At 47.0% G+C, this 27,214-nt stretch overlaps 2 protein-coding genes across 2 annotated transcripts; both read right to left on the bottom strand.

Annotated features, from left to right (window-relative positions):
• Positions 1-5,201: 5,201 nt before the first annotated feature.
• Positions 5,202-5,513, bottom strand: LOC139248225 (histone H4). Its single transcript, XM_070871970.1, has one exon. The coding sequence runs from the start codon at positions 5,511-5,513 to the stop codon at positions 5,202-5,204; it is 312 nt and encodes a 103-aa protein (XP_070728071.1).
• A 1,001-nt stretch (positions 5,514-6,514) lies between these two features.
• Positions 6,515-7,192, bottom strand: LOC139248120 (histone H1-like). The gene has a single exon (XM_070871868.1). The coding sequence runs from the start codon at positions 7,190-7,192 to the stop codon at positions 6,515-6,517; it is 678 nt and encodes a 225-aa protein (XP_070727969.1).
• Positions 7,193-27,214: the final 20,022 nt, after the last annotated feature.

The following is a 27,214-nucleotide window of genomic DNA, read 5'->3' as shown; positions in this document are numbered from 1 at the left end:
CCGCTCTCTCTCCCACACCCTCCCCCCGCTCTCTCTCCCCACACCTCCCCCCGCTCTCTCCCCCACCCTCTCCCCACCCTCTCCCCACCCTCTCTCTCCCCCACCCTCTCCCCCACCTCTCTCTCCCACCCTCTCTCCCCCCACCCTCCCCCCTCTCTCTCCCCCACCTCCCCCCTCTCTCTCCCCCACCTCCCCCCTCTCTCTCCCCCCACCCTCCCCCCCTCTCTTCCCCACCCTCCCCCCTCTCCTCCCCCCCACCTCCCCTCATCTTTCTCCCCCACCCTCCCTCCCTCCCTCCTCTCTCTGCCCCCTCCTCCTCTCTCTGCCCCCTCCCTCCCTCCCTCACAAGACAGATACAAAGAGCGAAAATCCCACCCTTCCATACCCGAGACGGATATATACAGGGAAAAGCCGACCATCACACACCAGAGACCGATATAAGCATGGAAAATCCACCCTCACACACCAGAGACAGATATATACAGGAAAATCCACCCTCGCATGCCAGAGACAGATTTATACAGGAAAATCCCACCCTCACAGACCAGAGACAGATATATAAAGAAAAAATCCCACCCTCACACACCAGACAGATATATACACAGGAAATTCCCACCATCACACATCAGAGACAGATACATACAGTGAAAATCACACCATCAACACACCAGAGACAGATCCATACAGGACAAATCCCACCCTCACATACCAGAGACAGATATATTCAGGGAAAGTCCCACCCTCAAATACCGGAGACTGCATATCTACAGAGAAAATCCCATCCTCACATACCAGTGACAGATATGTACAGGGAAAATCCCACCCGCACATAGCAGAGACAGATATATAGAGAATAAATCCCACCCTTACACACCAGAGACAGATATATACAGAGAAAATCTCTCCCTCACATCCCAGAGACAGATATTTACTGGGAAAATTCCACCCTCACATACCAGAGATTGATATGTATAGTGAAAATCCCACCCTCACCTACCGGAGACGGGTATATACAGGGAAAATCCCACCCTCAAACACCAGAGACAGATATATACAGGGAAAATCCCACCCTCACACACCAGAGACAGATATATTCAGGGGAAATCCCACCATCACACACCAGAGGCAGATACATACAGGGAAAATCCCACCCTCACATACCGGAGATTATATATATATAATATACAGGAAAAATAGCACCCTCACACACCAGACAGATACAAAGAGCGAAAATCCCACCCTCACATACCAGAGACAGATACATACAGACAAAATCCCACCCTCACATACCAGAAACAGATATGTACAGAGAAAATCCCACCCTCCCTTACCGGAGACGGACCTATACAGGGAAAATCCCACCCTCACTCACCAGAGACAGATATGGCCCTGTACAACTGCAGCAATACCTCCCAAGGCCCTGTACAACTGTAGCAATACCTCCCTGCCCCTGTACTCAAATCCCCTCGCTATGAAGGCCAACATGCCATTTGCTTTCTTCACCGCCTGCTGTACCTGTATGCCAACCTTCAATGACTGATGTACCATGACACCCAGGTCTCGTTGCACCTCCCCTTTTCCTAATCTGTCACCATTCAGATAATAGTCTGTATCTCTGTTTTTACCACCAAAGTGGATAACCTCACATTTATCCACATTATACTTCATCTGCCATGCATTTGCCTACTCACCTAACCTATCCAAGTCACTCTGCAGCCTCATAGCATCCTCCTCGCAGCTCACACTGCCACCCAACTTAGTATCATCCGCAAATTTGGAGATACTACATTTAATCCCTTTGTCCAAATCATTAATGTACAATGTAAACAGCTGGGGCCCCAGCACAGCATATTCAGGGAAAATCCCACCCTCACACACCAGAGACAGATATATACAGGGAAAATCAACACTCGCATACCAGAGACAGATATATACATAGAAAATCACACCCTCACACAGCAGAGACCGATTTAAGCATGGAAAATCCCACCCTCACACACCAGAGACAGATATATACAGGGAAAATCCCACCCTCACACACCAGAGGCAAATACATACAGGGAAAATCCCACCCTCACATAGCAGAGACAGATATGCACTAAGAAAATCACACCCTCACAAACCAGAGAAAGGTAGATACAGGGAAAATCATACCCTCACATACCAGAGATCGATATATACAGGGCAAATCCCACCCTCACACACCAGAGACAGGTGTATACAGTGAAAAATCACTCCATCACACACCAGAGACAGATCCATACAGGACAAATCCCACCCTCACATACCAGAGACAGATATAAGCATGGAAAATCGCACCCTCACGCACCAGAGACCGATTCTATACAGATAAATTCCCTCCCTCACACACCAGAGACAGATATATACAGAAAAAATCCCACCCTCAAATACCGGAGACTGCATATCTACAGGGAAAATCCCAACCTCACACACCAGTGACATATGTACAGGGAACATCCCACCATCACATACCAGGGACAGATATATACAGGGAAAATCCCACCCTCACATAGCAGAGACAGATATGCACAGAGAAAATCCCATCCTTCCATACCAGTGACATATGTACAAGAAAAATCCTACCCTCACATAGCAGAGACAGATATATAGAGAATAAATCCCACCCTGACACACCAGAGACAGAACGATACAGGGAAAATCCCACCCTCACACACCAGAGACAGATATATATCGAGAAAATCCCACTCCCGCACACCAGAGACATATGCAGAGAGAACATCTCGCCCTCACATACCAGAGACAGATATATACAGGGAAAATCCCACCCTCACACACCAGAGACAGGTAGATACAGGGAAATTTCCACCCTCACACACCAGAGACAGCTCCATACAGGACAAATCCCACCCTCACATACCAGAGACAGATATATTCAGGGAAAATCCCACCCTCAAATACCGGAGACTGCATATCTACAGGGAAAATCCCAACCTCACGCACCAGTGACAGATATGTACAGGGAACATCCCACCATCACATACCAGGGACAGATATGCACAGAGAAAATCCCATCCTCACATACCAGTGACATATGTACAGGGAAAATCCCACCTTCACATAGCAGAGACAGATATATAGAAAATAAACTCCCGAACTGTGTCTCCATGTTATCGCACATTCATGCACAGCACCAGCGGAAAAGACACAGAGACAGACACAGCATCAGTTTTACACTTTGTATCAATGTCTCCATAATACGCTCAGTAACAGTGTCACACTATCCGTGAAAGGGCTTCTTTCTGTTCTGTGGATCACAATTGTCCCTGATCTAATTTAATACAAAACAGACGGAAGCTGAACGTCAGACCGCTAGTCATTGAACATGTTGGGACAGCCGAATATGAACCGGATGATAAGAGCCGAGTATAAAGGAATGAGCGGTTGATGAGCTCACTGACTTTTATAGGGGCAATAATTCCATAGGGAGAAATATATACATTCTGAACACATTGATCCATGAGGACTTTTACCCTTTTTTAAAATTTGCGTACAGGAGGATGCAACTCCAGCTCATGGTTAATTTAAAATATCCCAAATAGTATCCGAGCTGTGCCCGCATTAAGAGCTGGTGAGATACAGATTACAGGCAGGCAGCTCGTCCCCTCTCTGGAATCTATTCCGGTCTGTGCAGTGGGATCAATTCACTATCAGATCTTATAGTTAGCGCCCCACATTGGGCGGGTGCAGTCGGTATACTGGGCATCTGACTCGCATTGATACCTGGATCAAAGCCAGATAATCACCGCCTGCACTGCATAAAGCCCCAGTTATAACAAGACAAGACGTGCACGGGGTGTACACAGGACAGTTTGCGTGGAGCCGGCTGCAGCTCTTTCCTTTGCTGATTTGGTGGCTCTGAAAAGAGCCGTTGTTGCACTTGGTGTTAAAGCTTGGAGCCCGGGCAGGAGGAGTCTAGGCGCGCTCCCCCCGGATGCGGCGGGCCAGCTGGATGTCTTTGGGCATGATGGTGACTCGCTTGGCGTGGATGGCGCACAGGTTGGTATCCTCAAAGAGCCCCACCAGGTAAGCCTCGCTGGCCTCCTGCAGGGCCATGACGGCCGAGCTCTGGAAGCGCAGGTCGGTCTTGAAGTCCTGAGCGATCTCCCGCACCAGGCGCTAGAAGGGCAGCTTGCGGATCAGCAGCTCGGTGGATTTCTGGTAGCGGCGGATCTCCCTCAGAGCCACGGTGCCGGGTCTGTAGCGATGAGGCTTCTTCACTCCGCCCGTGGCCGGAGCGCTCTTCCGGGCTGCTTTGGTCGCCAGCTGTTTGCGAGGAGCTTTCCCTCCGGTCGATTTGCGCGCTGTCTGCTTGGTCCTGGCCATCTTCTGAACGGATCTCAGCACAATCTGGGACACACGGACTGGGAATGGTCCTTTTAAAGTGTCTATCAGGGCCCGCCCCTGGGCTGTGATTGGTCATAACCCGACCGCCAATCATGTTTCAACCAATCACCGAGATCGAAAGGGAAGGGCGGGGGATTACTGGGCCATGATTGACTGAAATGAAACTGACAAGTTCGTCAATTTCAAACAGCCCGCCAATTTCAGAGTCTCAACGAACAGAGATTAAAGAAACTCTAATTTCCCGCCAGCAATTTAAGAATTCGGCTCTTTATAACCTCGATGGTGCCCCATTATAAATTACCAATCCTATTCTCTTTAACATTCCGGTTTGAATTCTGTCCCATTCCCTGATGGGTCGGTAGCGGGCGGGAATAATTCCCCGGTCACTGCATCCTGGAAACACAAAGTCCCGCATCCATCCCGCCAGTGCCGTCCCGTTTCACCGATTCTCACACAAAGCTCACAACATAATAGGATTATCTGTGAGGGGAGACTGTGTATCCCCGCCCGCTGATTGTGACCGGGGCACCCGGAGTTTCTGATCTCATATTAAACGATTATTCTCAAATATTTAATAATTCCCATATTCCTAAAGCGACTACACTGCAAAAGTACTTTATTGGCTTTGAGAAGTCCGATTGCCGTGTAAGGCGCTACATAACTCGGCGTGTTACTTTCCATTAAATAAATAACTAAAATAATTTCCCACCCAAATTGTCCAAACACCCATCCCCAGATCATTGCTGTCTCTGTGAGGCGGTGGGTGGCTCTTAAAAGAGCCTTTGTGTTGTGCTGGGTGGAAAGGGTGGAGTTGTTCAGCCGCCGAATCCATAGAGAGTGCGGCCCTGGCGTTTGAGAGCGTACACCACATCCATGGCAGTGACCGTCTTGCGCTTGGCGTGCTCGGTGTAGGTGACGGCGTCCCTGATGACATTCTCCAGGAAAACCTTCAGCACCCCACGGGTCTCCTCGTAGATCAGGCCCGAGATCCGCTTGACACCGCCACGGCGAGCCAGGCGGCGGATGGCGGGTTTGGTGATGCCTTGGATGTTATCACGGAGCACTTTACGGTGCCGCTTGGCTCCGCCTTTGCCCAGTCCTTTGCCTCCTTTTCCTCGTCCAGACATGATGATTCTTCACTCAAACTGTCGCTGAATGAGAAACCAACTCCTCCTGGCTCCTTTTTTTATAGAGCTGGCTCCGACCTGACTGAGAAAGCGCAGAGTGAGAGAGGCGGGAAGGGGAGGAGACAGAGTGAGAGATTAAACAGAGAGCGCGGCAGGGAATGAGACAGAATCAAGATTGAGAGACAGAGCAGAGCGCCGCCTCTGATCTTCCAGCTCCACCTCCAGCTTTCTGCAACCGCCAATTTCAAATTGTTTTCTCCACAATACAACCGATACACAGCGCTCCGCACAAACCCTTACAGACTCGGAATTCATATTCAAGGCTTCCAGGGACCAGAAGCTGTTAAATAAGGTCCTGGTACAATTAACAATCAAGAATATTCCCGCCTATATAGTCCGTTCCCTGTCAATCTCAGACCTTATTCCATCTCCTCTCACAGACCGGTTCAGCAAATTTACAAACACCTTATTCCAGCTGATTTGGAGAATCTGGAGTTTGGGGTTTGAGTTGTGAGGCGAGATATCGCCGCCAGTCCCATCGTCTCACAGAGACTCTTCCCCCTGAATCTGTGAAATGACAATGACCAGGAACTGAGACTGGAGCCGGACTCAAACCCCAGTTACAGTGAGGCCCGGGCCGGACATCCCATTCTCTGTGTTTTATTGTAGGCACTGGGGGAGGGGTGTGTGCAGACACTGGGGGAGGGGTGGGTGCAGACACTGAGGGAGGGGCGGGTGTAGACACTGGGGGAGGGGTGGATGCAGACAGAGGGAGGGGCGGGTGTAGACACTGGGGGAGGGGTGGGTGCAGACACTGAGGGAGGGGTGGGGTGCAGCCAATGCCAACGAGGCACCAGGGATCCCGGGGTCATTTTTAATGATTTCTATCTGGAATCTGAGCCCGGGACAGGGATTATTTGATTCCGGGATCAGCTCTTTTCTGAGAGGCGTGGGTGGCTCTGAAAAGAGCCTTTGGGTTGAAATGTTTAGAAGTTGCCTTTTCATTTTTTTTTGGGTGTTGTTTTCTTGGCCTTTACTGATTTGGACGTGGCCTTGACCCTCGGGTTCTCCACCTTCTTGGCCGCCTTCACTTTCTTGGGGCTCTTGGGCTTCTTCGCCGCCGCCTTCTTCCCAGCCGGCCCTTTCGCTGTCTTTTTTGCCGTTAACGCCTTCTTGGTGCTCGTTTTCTTGGCTGTTGCTTTCTTTGCTGGAGATTTCTTGGCTGTTGCTTTCTTTACTGGAGATTTCTTGGCTGCTGCTTTCTTTGCTGGAGATTTCTTGGCTGCTGCTTTCTTTGCTGGAGATTTCTTGGTTGCTGGCTTCTTCACCTTCTTTCCCACTTTCCCCTGGAGATCTGTATTAGCGATTTTGAATGAGCCCGAGGCGCCCGTGCCCTTGATCTGCTTCAGGGAACCATTCATCACATTCTTCTTGATACTGGACCTGATCTGGAAGCCGCGCTTCTCCACATCGACGCCTTTGGCCGCCAGAGCCTTCTTTATCGCGGCCAGGGACGTTCCCTTGCGATCCTTGCCATCAGCCACAACCTTGAGGATCTGGTCGCCCAACTTGGGACCGGCTGGCCCGGAACGGGGAGTCGCCTTCTTCTTCTTGCTGGGAGCCTTGGTTTGAGCGACGGCGGCAGGAGGAGCCGTTTCGGCGGCTGCAGTATCAGTCATGTCCGCGACTCTGGAAAATCTCTCTAACAGTCAGAGCTGGGTCAGAAATGAAACGAGAGGCGGCGACACAGAGCAACTTAAAGGCAGCGAGCGGACGGGGAGGAGACATCCTGCTGTCAGCTCCCGGCCCCTCCAGCCTCTCTGTGTTTCTCTCTCCTCACTAACTCTCCGATTCCAATTCAACTCGGGCCCTCCACATTCCCAGACTGGCCTCTTTCTGTCCCGAAGACCAGGATGTTTGCTGCCGAGAAAGTTCCATCCGAATTGAAGGCAGCAATTTCGATTTAAACCCGTTTCATTGCTGCACTGGTCGCGCTCTCTCACCCGATCGCGGATATTTTCTCTGTTTTTTGACTGAAATTTGAAATCAAATCAAACTTTCTGATTCATTCCCACTTCAGGCCTGAGCAGAGCAGCAGGGCGATCCTGTGACGGGGAAATCTTTGAATTTTACACAAGAGGGACTCTGAAATCCGGCGATGAGAGCGGACACACAAACACAGTGACATTCGTCGAACCCGCCCGTCCCTTTAACACACTCTCGCTCACACAATGTTGAAATCTGCACATTCACAGCACAAACTGTTCCCAGATTTACAGTTCCCAGCACAGGTTTACTCTCCGCTCGGCTGTGCTACCGATTTTCGGGTCAGTTGTCGTTTCCCAGCTCAGTAAGTGTTAAACACTCTGAGGCCGGCGCTCCTCACAGTGTCTGTTCCCAGATTCAGGGGCAGGAGCCAATCACAGCTGTGGCTGGCTTAACCCATATCTGCTTTTAAGTTGTTATTGTTGTAATGCAGAAATATGTTTGACTAACATGAAAATACAAATTATGAGCTCACCGCCCCTGCAGCCTCTCTTTGTCTCTCTCTCCTCAGAAAATGAGGGACATATAACAGTAACTGGTGCCCCATCCATCCCATACTCAACACCCAGAGATGGCTATCAGAGAGAGCGACAGAGAGACAGACACAGTATCAATCTTAAACTACCGAACTGTGTCTCCATATTACTCTCAATAATATTATCACACATTAATGTACAGCACCAGCGGAAAAAGACAGAGACAGATACAGTATCAGTTTTACACTTTGAATCAGTGTCTCCATAATACGCTCAGTAACAGTGCCACACCTTCATGAATTGCACCAGAGAGAAACAGAGACATTATCAGTCTTGCACTTCCAACAGTGTTTCCACATCACGCTAAATAACAGTATCCCGCCTTCACAAAAAGTACAAGAGAGAGGGATAGCAACAGAGAGGCAGAGAGAGGGGAGAGGGCTGTACGAGAGATAGGAGAGTGTGAGGTAGGGCGGTGAGACACAGAAGACATGCACAGTATCAGTTCCAGACTGACCTGTGAAGTCCCGTTTTATTCTGAAAGTTCCCATTGGAGAGACAGAAGATGCAGTCTCCTCTCTCACTGATATTGTACCAGAGACAGACACATTATTAATCCCACACTGCGGGACAGTGTCAAAGAGTGAGAGAAACAATGTCCCACATTTATCACTCGCTTGCCTGTTGAACTATCTGCAATCGTGCAGCCCAGGGCCATAAGAACATAACAAATCGGAACAGGAGTAGACCATTTAGCTCCTCGAGCCTGCTCTGCCATTCAATAAGATCACGGCTGATCTGATCATGGACTCAGCTCCACTTCCCTGCTCCCTCCCCATAACCATTTACTCCCTTATCGATCAAAAATCTGTCTATCTCCGCCTTAAATATATTCAATGACACAGCCTTCACAGTTGTCTGGGGCAGATAATTCCATAGGTTGACAACCCTCTGAGAGAAGAAATTCCTCTTCATCCCAATTTTAAATGGGCGGCCCCTTATTTTAAGACTATGTAACCTAGTTTTAGTTGCCCCATGTGGAAATATCCTCTCTGCATCCACCTTGTCAAGCCCCCTTATTATCTTATAAGTTTCAATAAGATCACCTCTCATTCTTCTGATCTCCAATGTGTACAGATCCAACCTACTCAAACCTATCCTCATAACTCAACCCACTCATCTCCGGAATCAACCGAGTGAACCTTCTCTGAACAGCCTCCAATGAAAGTGTAAACTTCCTTAAATACGTAGACCAAAACTCGACACGGTACTCCAGGTGTGGCATTACCAATACCCTGTACAGCAGGACTTCTCTGATTTTAGACTCTATCCTTCTTGCAATAAAGGCCAATATTCCATTTGATTTCCTGATTACTTGCTGTACCTGTATGCAAACCTTTTGTGTTTCATGTACAAGGACCCCCAGGGCTCTCTGTACTGCTGCACGTTGCAATTTTTCTCCATTTAAATTATAATTTTCTTTTCTATTATTTCTGCCAAAATGGATAACCTCTCATTTTCCCACATTATACTCCATCTGGAAGTGGACTTGAGTCTATGAGCGGATCAGCCATGATTGTATTAAATGTCGGAGCAGGCTCGAGGGGCCATATGGCCTACTCCTGCTCCTATTTCTTATGTTCTTATGTTATTATCTGCCAAATGTTTGCACACTCACTTAGCCTGTCGAGATCCCTTTGCATATCTACTGTGTCCTCATCACAATTTGCTTTCCCACCTATCTTTGTATCATCAGCAAACTTGGCTAAATTAAACTTGGCCCCTTCATCCAAGTCATTAGTATTGATTGTAAATAGTTGACGACCCAGCACCGATCCCTGTGTCACCCAACTCATCACTGTTTGCCAACCAGAAAATGACCCATTTATCCTGACTCTCTGTTTGCTGTTAGTTAGTCAATTCTCTATCCATGCTGATATATTGCTCCCAATCCCATGAGCTTTTATATTGTGCAGTAACCTCTTATGTGACACCTTATCGAATGCCTTCTGGAAATCCAAATACACCACGTCCACAGGCTGCCCCTTATCTACCGTGCTTGTTACATCCTCAATGACCTCCAGCAAATTTATCAAACATGATTTCCCTTTCATAAAACCATGCTGACTCTGTTTGATTGAATCATGCTTTTCCAAATGTCCTGCTACTGCTTCCTTAATAATGGACTCCAGCATTTTCACAACAACAGATGTTCGGCTAACTGGTCTATAGTTTCCTGCTTTTTGTTTGCCTCCTTTTTTTAACATTTGCAATTTTCCAATCTGCTAGGATCTCCCCAGAATCCAGGGAATTTTGGTAGATTACAAACAATGCATCCACTATCTCTACAGCCACATTTCTTAAGACCACAGGATGGAAGCCATCAGGTCCAAGGGACTTGTCCGCCTTTAGTCCCATTATTTTACCGAGTACTACTTCATTAGTGACAGTGATTGTAATAAGTTCCTCCCTACCTATAACCTCTTGATTGTGCACTTCGATATTACTGTCAGAGTGTTTAAACTAATCTCGGACTTTTTCTGTCAGATATTAACTCCTGCACGGTCCCAGCAAACACTCCCACACCCTCGTCCCTCCGATGTTTCTGCAGGATTGCTTTGTGAAGACGGGCTCATGGAGAGAGAAACACCCTGCACGGAATGATCCCAAATTGAGCATCTCCAAGGGACAAGGCTCCCAGCTTTAATCATTATCTGTCCTTTCCCCCCAGGCCCAGTTCCTTTGTCAGATTCTGATAAAAGTAAATTGGGAAAGGTGCACTTTGATTTTTACAGGCTGAATTATTGCAGAGAGCTGCGCATGCGCGGCTCAGCCCCGCCCCCTGTGTCGATTCCCAGTGAGCAAAAGAGCGCATGCGCCGTCTCCTCCCCAAGTCCAGCCTGCGATCGCCATTCACTCAGTGAGCGGAAGAAGATGGTTTCTAACAGCCGGGAATGGAGAGCCCGCGGCCCCGGGGTAAGGCAGCGAGCAGCAGCCTCCTTACAGCAGCGCAGCGCTTTGGGAGCGTGTCCGCAGATGGGCTCAGAGACCGGCACTGAGTCCGGGGAGAGTCGGGGGCTGTGTGTAAGGGGCGGAGTGGAGCAAGAACCAGTGTCAGTGCGTGGTGTGAGTCGGGGGAGGGAGAGGCCATTCTCGAGCTGTGTGTGTCCAGGGGGAAGGGAGACAGAATGGGTAGAATCTGCTGTTTACAATCATTGCTGCTTTCTCTCTCCTAACCAGGACTGAACGTTCCTGGTTTAGTTCCGTCGGGGGCTGTTTGTTTGTCAGAGGCAGAGTGGAGCAGGAACTAGTTCCGGAACATGGAGTGAGTGGGGGAAGGGAGAGGCCATTCTCGGGCTGTGTGTGGACAGTCTCTTACTTTCTACTTGAGGATAAAATGGTCCTCTGATGACTCTGGTTGTAAGCAGTACTTACAGTAGCATCTCATGGTTCTCCGCAGGCCGTTGCACATGAACCAATGAACGTTACTTGGTAGAGTTTGCTTGATAGCTCCTGCATAAGGATGACACTCATTAATCGTTTGCACTTCAGTCCCCCACTCCTGATCTTTGGGCCCCCTGTGCGGAGGGGAGCGGGCAGATCGGAAGGCCTCCTCGTAGGACTGCTCCTGGTCATGGCCAAGGTAGCCATTAACCGGTCCAGGCTACGGGCGGTCGAGCGGGTGTTCAGCCCGATTGCCTGCCTCTCTTCCACGGTTATGTTCATGCCAGGGTGTCCCTGGAGATGGAGCACGCGGTGTTCACCGGTACGCTCGTGGCCTTCCGTGAGAGATGGGCGCCAGAGGGACTGGAGTGCATCATCACCCCAGGGAACCAAATTTTAATTTGATCCATTTAATGCCAAAGTTAAATTTGTCTGTTTTAATGCCCCTTTAATAAGGGGGCACTTGATTTATTGTTTTACTAAAATAGTTGTGTATACAGTGTGGGGTAACAGTGAAAGTAAATCACCTCGCTCTTTCAAATCATTGCTGCTTTCTTTCCCCAAATCAGTAGTGAATGTTCCTGATTCAGTCCCAATCTCACCGTGTCTGTTGTTCTTCGACAGTGAACAGTGGAAACACATCCTGACGGTGAGGATGTGAGGAGTTTCACAAAGTGTATCTATTGCAGGCACCAGGTGAGGAGTGTGGGAGAAGACATTTCAAGCATCAGTTATTTTGTTTTGGTGCATTGAGTTGTCCGGAACCGTGTTGCTGGTGATCGAGAGCCTGTCGCTCCCTCAGATACATCAGGATCCGGGCTCTGTGACATTCTGTTAACTACACAGGCCCTCAACTCGGTTTCAAAAGTCTGAAAACAATTGTTGTACAGCCCAGGTACTATAGTTATATTCCAGGAAGAGATTCAGAATTTTACAAATAGTCCCATGGGAGTGAGAGATATAAACCTGGACTGTTCCAATCGGGTGGTCCTATTCATGGACCAGTGCTGTTTGTATTGTGGTTTCCCCTCTCCAGATACTTTACTTTATTATAAACAAACATGTTAATTATAACTTTACTTTTTATAGTCTCCCACTCACCTGTCCATATCATAACTAATATTGTTCTCGTATTATTATTCTCAGAGAGAAGTATTTCACTGAGCCTGAATAAATGTGATCTTTCCTCCACCCGGAACACAAGGAACAGTGCTGTCAGCTCCTTATCACTTACAGAGCACAGAGACACAAAACTGGTCTCAATCCTATTGTCATAGGCAGCAGAAGCTGTCAGTCCCACAGTGATCCGAATTTCCAGAGTTACATTATGAATCCCACAGTCACTTGGAGCAGTACAATAAGATGTTGTTTCAAAGTGCAAACATATCGCACTGAGAGACAGATCCATTTTAACTCACTTACTCACAAACACAGGAACAGATAGACACTGACACAGTGTCAATCCACACTGCTGGCATACACTGACTGTCAACCAGTGCAGGTAGGTCCTTCCCACACACAGTAAGTACATTATCACTCACAGAGCGCAGAGACACAGAACTGACCTCAATCCTATTATCACAGGCAGCAGAAGCAGTCAGTCCCACAGTAATCCACAGTACAAGAGTTACATTGTGAATCTTACAAGGAGCAGTAGAATCAGACGCTGTTTCACCATTGAAACAGATCAAACTGACATGTAGATTAAACACCTGCACTCACTTGCCAGAAACTGGCAGGTAGAGAATAAAACACACAATCACATACCTTAATATATAAGTTAGAAAGTAAAAACAATACTCTCATAAAAGAAGCTGACGGGTACAGAGCAAAAGCAATAATCACATATCAGGAAAGGAAAGATTCAGTATTAAGCCATCTCGAATATACCAGAAAATGACAGGTGCAGAATAAAACCCACACTCCCGTACCATAGACTGACAGATACAATCTACAACCCACACCCACATAGATGAAAGTGACACGCACAGAGTAAACTCCACACCAGAGAGTGACAGGTAGAGTGTAAATCCCAGAGTCACATGTCAGAAAACAGAGGTAAAAAGTAAAACTGATACTTGCATTGCAGAATCTGACAGTTTCTGAGCTAAAGACATATTACCATCTCATAAACTGGCAGATGCAGAGTGAAACCCACACACACCTATCAGAAAGGTAAAACCTTTACTCACATGTCAGACAAATTCAGGTAGAACATAAAACAGATATTCACGTTCACATACCAGACTTGGGCAGATACAGAGTAAATCACCGCTCATATAGCAGGAACTGACATGTACAGTCTAAAACATACACCTAAATTGCAGGAGCTAATAGGTGCTGATTAAACCCAGACTAACACACCAGAAACTGAGAGGCACAGATTAAACCCCCACACACATACCTAAATCTGACAGTTACAGAAATATACACAGACTCGCATATGAGAGACACATACAGTATAAAGCCCATATTCATGTATCATACATAAAAGCTGACAGTTACAAGTTAAACTACCAATCATAAGCCAGAAACTGACAGGTACAGATTAAATCAACACTCACATATCAGAAACTGACAGGTTCAGAATAAAATCCACTCTCACATACCAGAAACGCCTGGCTCACTTTAATTGCCTTCTGCAGTGTGACCGTAGTGTCCACAGAGAGGAGGCACTCATGGCTGATTCCATTAACAAAGATGTCCCTCAGTGCTTCAGTGAGATGGTCGCCCAAATCACATGGTGCAGCCATTCGTCTCGGGTCTGCAGCATATTTTGCAGTTTCTTGGCCTTCGGGCCACCAGTGGGTGTAGAACAAATGTATGGCTGTGAGGATGCTCTCTTTAGGTTTGAGCTGTTCCTGTATTATTGTTACAAGCTCTGCATGCATTTTGATTGTCGTCTTCACTGGGGCTAGCAGGTCCCTGACGAGGCCATGGACTGTGGGCCCACAACTGCTGAGCGGGATAGCTCTGCGCTTATCAGCCAGCGAGATCGGGTCGTCTCCTGCCAGGTCATTTGTAATGAAAACGTGTTCGAGCCTTTCCACAAAGGCATCACAATCTTCCCCCTCAGCGAATTGTTGAAAGTTGCTAAGGTTAGCCATTTTGTGCATGGAAATTCATAATCTGCTCGCGAGATGTTATGTGTGTAAGCACTCTAGTAAGGTAATACAAGATAAGGTATTGTACTTGAACTGTTGTGACCTTTGTTCATTTATTGTAGCTCCTGAGTAAGGATACAGTGAGGTGCGCTCCCTTTTATAGTTGGTTACCTGCAGTGTGCAGGTAAGCCTTCGGTCTCCACCAGTAGCACCCTCTGGTGGTACAGGTATAGTGTATACAGTGTGAAGATACATTCAGTGGTCTAATCTTACAGTACATACTTTATACATACACAACAGTTTTGGTCTCCGCATTTAAGGAAGGGTATACTTCCATTGGAGGCTGTTCAGAGTTCTTTCGGTTGATTCCGGAGATCAAGGGGTTGACTTATGAAGATAGGTTGAGTAGTTTGGGCCTATACTCATTGGAGTTCAGAAGAATTAGAGGTGATCTTATTGAAACATGTAAGATAATGAGGGGGCTCGACAAGATGGATGCAGAGACGATATTTCCACTCATAGGGGAAAATAAAACCAGAGGACATAGTCAAACAATAAGGGGCCGCTCATTTAAAACTGAGATGAGGAATTTCTTCTCTCTCAGGGTTGCAAATCTGTGGAATTCGCTGCCCCAGAGAGCTGTGGAAGCTGGGACACTGAATATGTTTAAGGCGGAGCTGGACAGATTTTTGAGCGATAAGGGAATAAAGGGTTATGGGGAGCGGGCAGGGAAGTGGAGCTGAGTCCATGATCAGATCAGCCGTGATCTTATTGAATGGCGGAGCAGGCTCGAGGGGCTGTATGGCCTACTCCTGCTCCTATTTCTTATGTTCTTATATAAAAAGTAACTACCAAAATTACCAACAGGTAGGTGGGCCCATTACCAAACTTTACATAAACGGCAATTACTGAATTACCAACAATAGTGGGGTGTATCATTAATCTTTATATACAAAGTAATTGCTGCAATTACCAACAGGGAGAAGGGCCCATCACCAATATTTATATCAACAGAGACACAAATATAGACACACGTGTACACAGACACACATATATAACAGACATATATCACACACACAGGTAGAGACATCCCCCAAACACACACACAGCCCGTACACAGACATATATCACACACACAGGTAAACGCACCAACCATCATCCTGTGGGCTCGCGGCCATCCCCGCCCCTGATGCCAGCTTACGTGAGGTCACACAGACGGGTTGCCAGGTTACCGACGTCACACAGCTGGCGTTGCTGGGTTACGGACGTCACTTGCGGTCAGACCGGTAAAATGCGGCGCGGATTCAAATCGGGAGCCACGTGACTGGGAGCGGCCCCGCCTCCGACTGTGGGAGTGGGCGGGGCGCTTGTCCAGCTGTGCCGGGCCGCGATTGGGGCGGTGAGCTGTTCATCAGCTGCTTGCACCCAATAGCAGCGATGGATCACGATTGACTCGCTGAGCGCGCTCTGCGCATGTCCCGGATCCCCGGATGTTGACGGTTGGTGCAGGAAAAATCAAAATGGCGGAAAGCAAGCGAAGGGAGCGTGGCCGGGGGCTGAGGGTGAGTCCTGGGATGGGGTGCGGGGTGAAGAGGGAGCCGACACTTGCTCTAGTGCTAGAGACTGGCGGGTACAGAATATAACCAACACTCACATACCAATTACTGACAGTTACAGCTTTAATCCACACTCAGAAACCAGATACTGACAGGTACATATTGAGCACCACACTTATCGACCAGAAACTGAGAGATGCAGAATAAAACCCACACTCTTACATCAGAAACTGACAGGTACTGAGTCTTAAGAGAAGTAGCGACAGGGATAGTGGAATGCATTGGTTGTTATTTACCAAAATTCCCTGGATTCTGGGGAGGTCCCAGCAGATTGGAAAACTGCAAATTTAATGTCCCTATTTAAAAAAAGGCAGACAAAAAGCAGGAAGCTATAGACCAGTTAGCCGAACATCAGTGGTTGGGAAAATGTTGGAGCCCATTATTAAAGAAGCAGTAGCAGGACATTTGGAAAAGCATAATTCAGTCAGGCATGGATTTATGAAGGGGAATTCATGTTTGAAAAATTTGCTGGCATTCTTTGAGGATGTAACGAACAGGATGGTAAAGGGGAACCAGTGGATGTGATGTATTTGGACTTCCAGAAGGCATTTGACAAGGTGCCGCATAAAAGATTACCGCACAAGATAAAAGTTCACCGGGTTGAGGATAATATATTAGCATGGATAGAGGATTGGCTAACTAGAGAGTCGGGATAAATGGTTTATTCTCGGGTTGGCAACCAGTAACTAGTGGGGTGCCACAGGGATCAGTGCTGGGACCCCACTATTTACACTCTATATTAACGACTTGGAAGAAGAGACCGAGTAGAACATCGTCAAGTTTGCTGACGATACAAAGTTGGGAGGAAAAGATGTGTGTGATAAGTACACAAAAAACCTGCAAAAGGACAGACAGGCTAAGTGATTGGGCAAAAATTTGACAGATGGAGTATAATGTTGGAAAGTGTGAGGTTATGCACTTTGGCAGAAAAAAATTGAAGAACAAGTTCTTATTTAAATGGAGAAAAATTGCATAGTGCTGCAGTACTGGGGGTCCTGGTGCATGAAATCAAAAGGTTAGTATGCAGGTACAGCAAGTAATCAGGAAGGCCAATGGAATGTTGGCCTTTATTGCAAAGGGGATGGAGTATAAAAGCAGGGAAGTCTTGCTGCAGTTATATTGGTGAAGCCACACCTGGAATACTGCATACAGTTTTGGTTTCCATATTTAAGAAAGGATATACTAGTTTTGGAGGCAGTTCAGAGAAGGTTCACTAGGTTGATTCTGGAGATGAGGGGGTTGACTGATGAGGGAACGTTGGCCTCTACTCCTTGGAATTGAGAAGAAAGAGAGGTGATCTTATCAAAATGTATAAGATTATGAGGGGGCTTGACAAGGTGGATGCAGAGAGGATGTTTCAACTGATAGGGGAGACTAGATCTTGGGGGCATAGAAACAGAAAATAGGTGCAGGAGTAGGTCATTTGGCCATTCGAGTCTGCACCACCATTCTGATGGCTGATCATTCCCTCAGTACCCCTTTCCTGCTTTCTCTCCATACCCCTTGATCCCTTTAGCTGTAAGGGCCATATCTAACTCCCTCTTGAATATATTCAATGAACTGGCATCAACAACTCTCTGCAGCAGGGAATTCCACAGGTTAACAACTCGTGAGTGAAGAAGTTTCTCCTCATCTCAGTCCTAAATGGCCTACCCATTATCCTAAGACTGTGTCCCCTGGTTCTGGACTTCCCCAACATCGGGAACAATCTACCCGCATCTAACCTGTCTCGTCCCATCCCGTCAGAATCTTTTATGTTTCTGAGATCCCCCCCTCATCCTTCTAAACTCCAATGTATAAAGGACCAGTTGATCCAGTCTCTCCTCATATGTCAGTCCGGGAATCAGTCTGGTGAACCATTGCTGCACTCCCTTAATAGCAAGAATGTCCTTCCTCAGATTAGGAGAACAAAATTGAACACAATATTCCAGGTGAGACTTCTCCAAGGCCCTGTACAACTGCAGTAAGACCTCCCTGCTCCTATACTCAAATCCCCTCGCTATGAAGGCCAACATACCATTTGCCTTCTTTACCACCTGCTGCACCTGTATGCCAACTTTCAATGACTGATGAACCATGACACCCAGGTCTCGTTGCATCTCCCCTTTTCCTAATCTGCCACCATTCAGATAATCTGTCTTTGCGTTTTAGCCCCCAAAGTGGATAAGCTCACATTTATCCACATTATACTGCATCTGCCATGCATTTGCCCACTCACCTAACCTGTCTAAGTCACCCTGCAGCATCTTAGTGTCCCCCTCACAGCTCACACTGCAACCCAGTTTAGTGTCATCTGTAAACTTGGAGATATTACAGGCATAATTGTAGAATAAGTGGCAGCCCATTTAAAACTGAGATGAGGAATTTCCTCATATCAGAGGGTTGTAAATTCATTGCTTCAGAGAGCTGTGGAAGCTGGGTCATTGAATAAATTTAAGACAATTTCTTAACCGATAAGGGATTATGGGACACGCGGAGGGAAGTGAAGCTGAGTCCATGAACGGATCAAGCATGATCATATTAAATGGTGGAGCAGGCTCGAGGGGCCGTATGGCCTACTCTTTCTCCTATTTCTTAGGTAGACAGATACACACTCCCATACCAGAGACAGACTTGCACAGAGATAGATATACACTCCCGTAGTAGACACTGATGGGCACAGAAATAGATACCTATTCCCATACCAGAGACTGACAGGCCAAGAGATAGATACATACTCCCATACCATGACAAGCATAGAGATAGATACATACTGACCAGCACACAGATAGATACATACTCCCATACCAGAGATTGACAGCACAGTGACTGATACATACTCCCATTCACGACTCTGACTGGCACGGAGAATAGATTATTACTCCCATAGCAGACTCGACAGCACTGATTGATACAGATTTGCATACCAGAGACTGACTGGCACAGAGATAGATACATACTCCCTACCAGAAACTGATCGGCACATGGATAGATACATAGTCCCATACTGGACACCACCGGACACACACATAGTTACATTCTCCCACACCAGAGACTGACAGCACAGAGATATACACATACTCCTATACCAGAGAATAACGGGCACAGAGATAGATACAAACTCCCATACCTGAGATTGCCAGGCACACAGTTAGATACATACTCCCATACAAGAGACTGACAGGCACACAGATAGATACATACTCCCATACCAGAGACTGACAGGCACAGTGATAGATACATGTCTGCATACCAGGCACAGATAGATATATAGTCCCACACCAGACACTGACTTGCACAGAGATAGATACATATTCTCATACCAGACACTGACTGGCACAGATACATAGTCCCATACCGGAGACTGACAGCACACAGATGGATACATACTCCCACACCCGACACTGACTGGCACAGAGATAGATACATACTCCCAGACCAGAGAATGACAGGCACAGAGATAGAAACATAGAAAATAGGTGGAGGAGTAGGCCATTCGGCCCTTCGAACCTGCACCGCCATTCAATAAGATCATGGCTGATCATTCCTTCAGTACCCCTTTCCTGCTTTCTCTCCATACCCCTGGATCCCCTTAACCCTAAGAGCCATATCTAACTCCCTCTTGAATATATCCAATGAACTGGCATAAACAACTCTCTGCGGCAGGGAATTCCACAGGTCAACAACTCTCTGAGTGAAGAAGTTTCTTCTCATCTCAGTCCTAAATGGCCTACCCCTTATCCTAAGAATATGGCCCCTGGTTCTGGACTTCCCCAACATCGAGAACATTCTTCCCGCATCTAACATGTCCAGTCCCGTCCGAACCTTATGTGTTTCTATATGAGATCCCCTCTCATCCTTCTAAACGCCAGTGAATAAAGGCCCAGTTGATCCAGTCTCTCCTCATATGATAGCCCAGCCATCCCTGGAATCAGTCTGGTGAACCTTTGCTGCACTCCCTCAGCAGCAAGAACGTCCTTCCTCAGATTAGGAGACCAAAAGTGAACACAATATTCCAAGTGAGGCCTCACTAAGGCCCTGTACAATTGCAGTAAAACCTCCCTGCTCCTATATTCAAAATTCCCAAGCTATGAAGGCCAACATACCATTTGCCTTCTTTATCGCCTGCTGTACCTGCGTGCCCACTTTCAGTGACCGATGAACCATGACATCCAGGTCTCGTTGCACCTCCCATTTTTCTAGTCTGCCGCCGTTCAGATAATATTCTGCCTTTGTGTTTTTGCCCCCAAAATGGATAACCTCACATTTATCCACATTATACTGCATCTGCCATGTATTTGCCCACTCACCTAATCTGTCCAAGTCACCCTTCAGCCTCTTAGCGTCCTCCTCACAGCTCACACCGCCACCCAGTTTAGTGTCATCCGCAAACTTGGAGATGTTACACTCAATTCCTTCATCCAAATCGTTAATGTATATTGTAAAGAGCTGGGGTCCCAGCACTGAGCCCTGCAGCACCCCACGAGTAACTGCCTGCCGTTCTGAAAAGGACCCGTTTATCCCGACGCTCTGCTTCCTGTCTGCCAACCAGTTCTCTATCCACGTCAGTACATTACCCCCAATACCATACGCTTTGATTTTGTACACCAATCTCTTGTGCGGGACCTTGTCAAAAGCCTTTTGAAATAGATACTTATTCCCATACCAGAGAGTGAGAGGCGCAATGATAGACACATACTCCCATATCGGACACTGACAGGCACACAGATAGATACATACTCCCATACTAGAGACTGACAGGCATGGAGATAGATACATACTACCATCATCGTCATAGGTAGTCCCTCGAGTCGAGGATGACTTGCTTCCACACCAAAAATTTCAAAGGTGTTTCAATGAAGGACATAATATTCTAGGTCCCGAACTAAATCTTAAAAGGTGAAAGATTGCTGTGCGTGGATTTTTTTAATGTTTGGTGACCGTTGCACACCAGCCACCACACGGACATGACAGAGCTAGGTCTTGGTCCAGTGGCAAGATGACTGGAGACCAGCTCTGCTGCAAAGACATATTGAGCACACATATTGCAGTGTGGGCTGGCCCATGCTGCCCCTGGGCCCTCGCCTCTTCTGGGGCAATACTCCCAAACCAGAGACTGTCTTGCACACAGATAGATACATACTCGGGTACCAGAAACTGACAGGCACAGTGATAGATGCATACTCCCATACCAGAAACTGACAGGCACACAGATAGATACTTACTCCCATACCAGTGAATGGAAGACACAAAGATAGATACGTACTCCCATACCAGAGATTGACAGGCATAGAGATAGATACATACTGCCATATGTGACACTGACTGGCAAACAGAAAGGTACATACGCCCAGACCAGAGAATGAAAGACACAGATAGATACATTCCCCCATACCAGAGACTGACATGCACAGAGATTGATACATACTCCCATACCGGAGACTGATGGGCACACAGATAGATACTTAATCCCATACCAGGCACTGGCAGGGACAGAGAGAGATACATACTGACAGGCACACAGATAGATACATAATCCCATACCAGAGAATGGCAGGCACAGAGATAGATATATATGCTCATTCCAGACACTGACTGGCACAGAGATAGATACATACTCCCATACCAGAAAATGACAGGCACACAGATAAATACATATTCCCATACCAGAGAATAGCAGGCACAGAGATAGATACGTACTCCCGTACCAGAGACTGACCGGCATAGAGATAGATAAATACTCCCACACCAGACACTGACAGGCACAGTGAAAGATACACACTCCCATACCAGAGATTGACAGGCATAGAGATCGATACATACACCCATACCGGACACTGACAGCACACAGATAGATACATAGATAAAGATGAAATAGCAGCACATTTGGAAAGCAGTGACAGAATCGGTCCAAGTCAGCATGGATTTATGAAAGGGAAATCATGCTTGACAAATCGTCTGTAATTTTTTGAGGATGTAACTAGTAGAGTGGACATGGGAGAACCAGTGGATGTGGTGTATTTGGACTTTCAAAAGGCTTTTGACAAGGTCCCACACAAGAGATTGGTGTGCAAAATTAAAGCACATGGTATTGGGGGTAATGTACTGACATGGATAGAGAACTGGTTGGCAGACAGGAAGCAGAGAGTTGGGATAAACGGGTCCTTTTCAGATGACAGGCAGTGACTAGTGGGGTGCCGGAGGGCTCAGTGCTGGGACCCCAGCTATTAACATTAATGATTGAGATGAAGGAATTGAGTGTAATATTTCCAAGTTTGCAGATGACACTAAACTGGGTGGCGGTGTGAGCTGTGAGGAGGACGCTAAGAGGCTGCAGGGTGACTTGGACAGGTTAGGTGAGTGGGCAAATGCATGACGGATGCAGTACAACGTGGATAAATGTGACGTAATCCACTTTGGGGGCAAAAACACGAAGGCAGAATATTATCTGAATGGCGGCAGATTAGGAAAAGGAGAGGTGCAACGAGAGCTGGGTGTCATGGTACATCAGCCATTGAAAGTTGGCATGCAGGTACAGCAAGTGGTGAAGAAGGCAAATGGTATGTTGGCCTTCGTAGCTAGGGGTTTTGAGTATCGGAACAGGGAGGTCTTACTGCAGTTGTATAGGGCCTTGGTGAGGCCTCACCTGGAATATTGTGTGCAGTTTTGGTGGTCTAATCTGAGGAAGGACATTCTTGCTATTGAGGGAGTGCAGCGAAGGTTCACCAGACTGATTCCCAGGATGGCTGGACTGATATGAGGAGCCATGACCTTGTTGAATGACGGAGCAGGCTTCAGGGGCTAGATGGCCTACTCCTGTTCCTAATTCTTATGTTCTTATGAGAGACTGGATCGACTGGGCCCGTATTTACTGGAGTTTCGAAGGATGAGAGGGGATCTCATGGAAACATATAAAATTCTGACAGGACTGGACTGGACAGGTTAGCTGCAGAAGGAATGTTTCCGATGTTGGGGATGTCCCGTACCAGAGACTGACAGGCCCAGAGATAGATGCATACTCCCATACCAGACACTGACAGGCACAGAGATAGATACATACTCCCATACCAGAGACTGGGGAAGTCCAGAACCAGAGGACATAGTCTTAGGATAAGGGGTAGGCCATTTAGGACTGAGATGAGGAGAAACTTCTTCACTCAGAGAGTTGTTGACCTGTGGAATTCCCTACCGCAGAGAGTTGTTGATGCCAGTTCATTGGATATATTCAAGAGAGAGTTAGATATGGCCCTTACGGCTAAAGGAATCAAGGGGTATGGAGAGAAAGCAGGAAAGGGGTACTGAGGTGAAGGATCAGCCATGATCTTATTGAATGGTGGTGTAGGCTCGACGGGCCGAAAGGCCGACTCCTGCACCTATTTTCTATGTTTCTATAGTCCCATACCAGAGACTGCCAGGCACAGAGATAGGTACATACTCCTATACCAGAGACTGACAGGCACAGAGATAGGTACATACTCCCATCATCATCATAGGCAGTCCCTGAAGTCGAGGATGACTTGCTTCCACACCATAAAGTTCACAGGTGTTTGAATGAAGGACCTAATATTCCAGGTCCTGAACTAAATCTTGAAGGGTGGAAGATGCCTGTGCGTGGAATTTTTTATCGTGTGGTGGCCGTTACACACCAGCCACCACACGGACTTGACAGAGCTAGGTCTTGGTCTAGTGGCAAGGATTAACCAAGGCGACTGGAAACCGCCTCTGCTGCAAGGACATCGTGCGCACACATATCGCAGTGTGGGCTGGCCCGTGCTGCCTCTGGGCCCTCGCCTCTTCTGGGGCGATACTCCCAAACCAGAGACTGACAGCACACCGATAGATACATACTCCCATACCAGACACTGACAAGCATAGAGATAGATACATACTCCCACATTTGACACTGACAGGCACAGAGACAGATACGTACTCCCGTACCAGATCGTGCAGGCACAGAGACAGATACGTACTCCCATACCAGAGATTGTAGGCACAGAGACACATATGTACTCCCATACCAGACACTGACAGCGCAGAGATAGTTACGCAGTCCCATATCAGAGACTGACAGATACAGTGATAGACGCATACTCCCATACCTGAGACTGACGGGCACAGAGTTAGATACAAACTCCCATACCCGACACTGTCAGGCACACAGATTGCTACATACTCCCATACCAGCAACTGACAGGCACAGAGAAAGTTACTTGCAGTCGGATTCAGGTGAATTTATAATGAGGAACAAAGAAATGGCAGATCAATTGAACAAATACTTCGGTTCTGTCTTCACGAAGGAAGACACAAATAACCTTCCGAATGTATTCGGGGATAGTGGGGCTAGCGAGAAGGAGGAACTGAAGGATATCCTTATTGGGCGGGAAATTGTGTTAGGGAAATTGATGGGATTAAAGGCCAATAAATCTCCGGGGCCTGATCGTCTGCATCCCAGAGTCCTTAAGGAAGTAGCCCTAGAAATAGTGGATGCATGGTGATCATTTTCCAACATTCTATTGACTCTGGATCAGTTCCTATAGACTGGAGGGTAGCTAATGTAACACCACTTTTTAAAAAAGGAGGGAAAGAGGAAACAGGGAATTATAGACTGGTTATCCTGACGTCGGTGGTGGGGAAAATGTTGGAATCAATCATTAAGGATGAAATAGCAGCGCATTTGGAAAGCAGTGACAGGATCGGGCCAAGTCAGCATGGATTTATGAAAGGGAAATCATGCTTGACGAATCTTCAAGACTTTTTTGAGGATGTAACGAGTAGAGTGGACAAGGGAAAACCAGTGGATGTGGTGTATTTGGACTTTCAAAAGGCTTTTGACAAGGTGCCGCACAAGAGATTGGTGTGCAAAATCAAAGCACATGATATTGAGGGTAATGTATTGACGTGGATAGAGAACTGGTTGGTAGATAGGAAGCAGAGAGTTGGGATAAACGGGTCCTTTTCAGAATGGCAGGCAGTGACTAATGGAGTGCCGCAGGGCTCAGTGCTGGGACCCCAGCTCTTTACAATATACATTAACGATTTAGATGAAGGAATTGAGTGTAATATCTCCAAGTTTGCTGATGACACTAAACTGGGTGGTGGTGTGAGCTGTGACTTGGACAGATTAGGTAAGTGGGCAAATGCATGGCAGATGCAGTATAATGTGGATAAATGTGAGGTTATCCATTTTGGGGACAAAAGCACGAAGGCAGAATATTATCTGAATGGCGGCAGATTAGGAAAAGGGGAGGTGCAACGAGACCTGGGTGTCATGGTTCATCAGTCATTGAAAGTTGGCATGCAGTTACAGAAGTCGGTGAAGAAGGCAAATGGTATGTTGGCATTCATAGCTAGGGGATTTGCGTATAGGAGCAGGGAGGTCTTACTGCAGTTGTACAGGGCCTTGGTGAGGCCTCACCTGGAATATTGTGTTTAGTTTTGGTCTCCTAATCTGAGGAAGGACATTCTTGCTATTGAGGGAGTGCAGCGAAGGTTCACCAGACTGATTCCAGGGATGGCTGGACTGACTTATGAGGAGGGACTGCATTAACTGGTCCTTTATTCACTGCAGTTTAGAAGGATGAGAGGGGATCTCATAGAAACGTATAAGATTCTGACGGGACTGGACAGGCTAGGTGCGGGAAGAATGTTCTCGATGTTGGGGAAGTCCAGAACCAGGGTACACAGTCTTAGGATAAGGGGTAGGCCATTTAGGACTGAGATGAGGAGAAACTTCTTCACTCAGACTTGTTAACCTGTGGAATTCCCTGCCGCAGAGAGTTGTTGATGCCAGTTCATTGAATATATTCAAGAGGGAGTTAGATATGGCCCTTACGGCTAAAGAGATCAAGGGATATGGAGAGAAAGCAGGAAAGGGGTACTGAGGGAATGATCAGCCATGATCTTATTGAATGGCAGTCCAGGCTCTTAGTGCCAAATGGCCGACTCCTTCACCTATTTTCTATGTTTTTATGTACATATTGACAGGCACACAGTTAGATACATACTCCCATGCCAGAAAGTGACACCACAGATAGATACATACTCCCATACCAGAGACGGAAAGGCACACAGATAGATACATATTCTCATACCAGAGACTGACTGCGCAGAGATAGATATGTAGTCCCATACCAGAGATTGACAGGCACACTGTTGGAAACATCCTTACCAGACAAACTGGCACAGATAGATACATACTCCCATACCAGAGACTGACAGGGACAGAGTTAGACATATACTTCCATACCAGGCACTGACGGGCGCAGAGTTGGATACATACTCCCATACCAGAGATTGTCGGCACAGAGATAGATACATACTCCCATATCAGACACGGACAGATTCAAAATAAAAACAACTCTCGCATACCAGAAACTGCCTGGTAAAATAAAACCAGCGAATGACAGTGTAAATTACTAACTCCCTTACTTGAAATCAATAGATGCAGAATAAAACCCACACTCCTACCAAAAACTGACAGGTACAGAGTAAATCCCACAATCTCATAACAGATACTGACAGATACAGAGTAACTACCAACCTCACTTACCAGTAATTGACATGCACAGCGTAATAACTTCTCTTCCATACCAGACACTGACCGGCACACCGATAGATACATACTCCCATACCGGAGACTGACAGCACAGAGACAGATACATACTCCCATAACAGGGACTGACAGATTCAAAGGAAAACCATCTCAGAATTAGGTCAAAAGTGGCAGTTATAGCATAAGACCCACAATAATAAATCAGAAGCTGATAAGTACAGAATAAAATCCAGACTCCCATAACAGACACTGCTAGATATGAGTAAAGCCCACACGCACATACCGGAGACAGATAGATACAGAGCGACACTCTCGCTCACGTACCAGAGACTGAGAGAAACAGACTAAAACCCACAATCGCAAAGCTGAAAATGGTAGATACAAAGTAGTCCCCTCAATTCCATATCAATAATTGACGGTTAGAAAGGAAAATGAATACTGGTATATCATAAAGAAATTGCTGTAAATCTCAGCGGGTCAGGCA

This window comes from Pristiophorus japonicus, unplaced genomic scaffold (genome assembly GCF_044704955.1).
Source record: "Pristiophorus japonicus isolate sPriJap1 unplaced genomic scaffold, sPriJap1.hap1 HAP1_SCAFFOLD_29, whole genome shotgun sequence".
Taxonomy (NCBI): domain Eukaryota; kingdom Metazoa; phylum Chordata; class Chondrichthyes; family Pristiophoridae; genus Pristiophorus; species Pristiophorus japonicus.
Note: the sequence above shows the minus strand (reverse complement) of the source record. Positions and strands in the feature narration are given on the sequence as shown.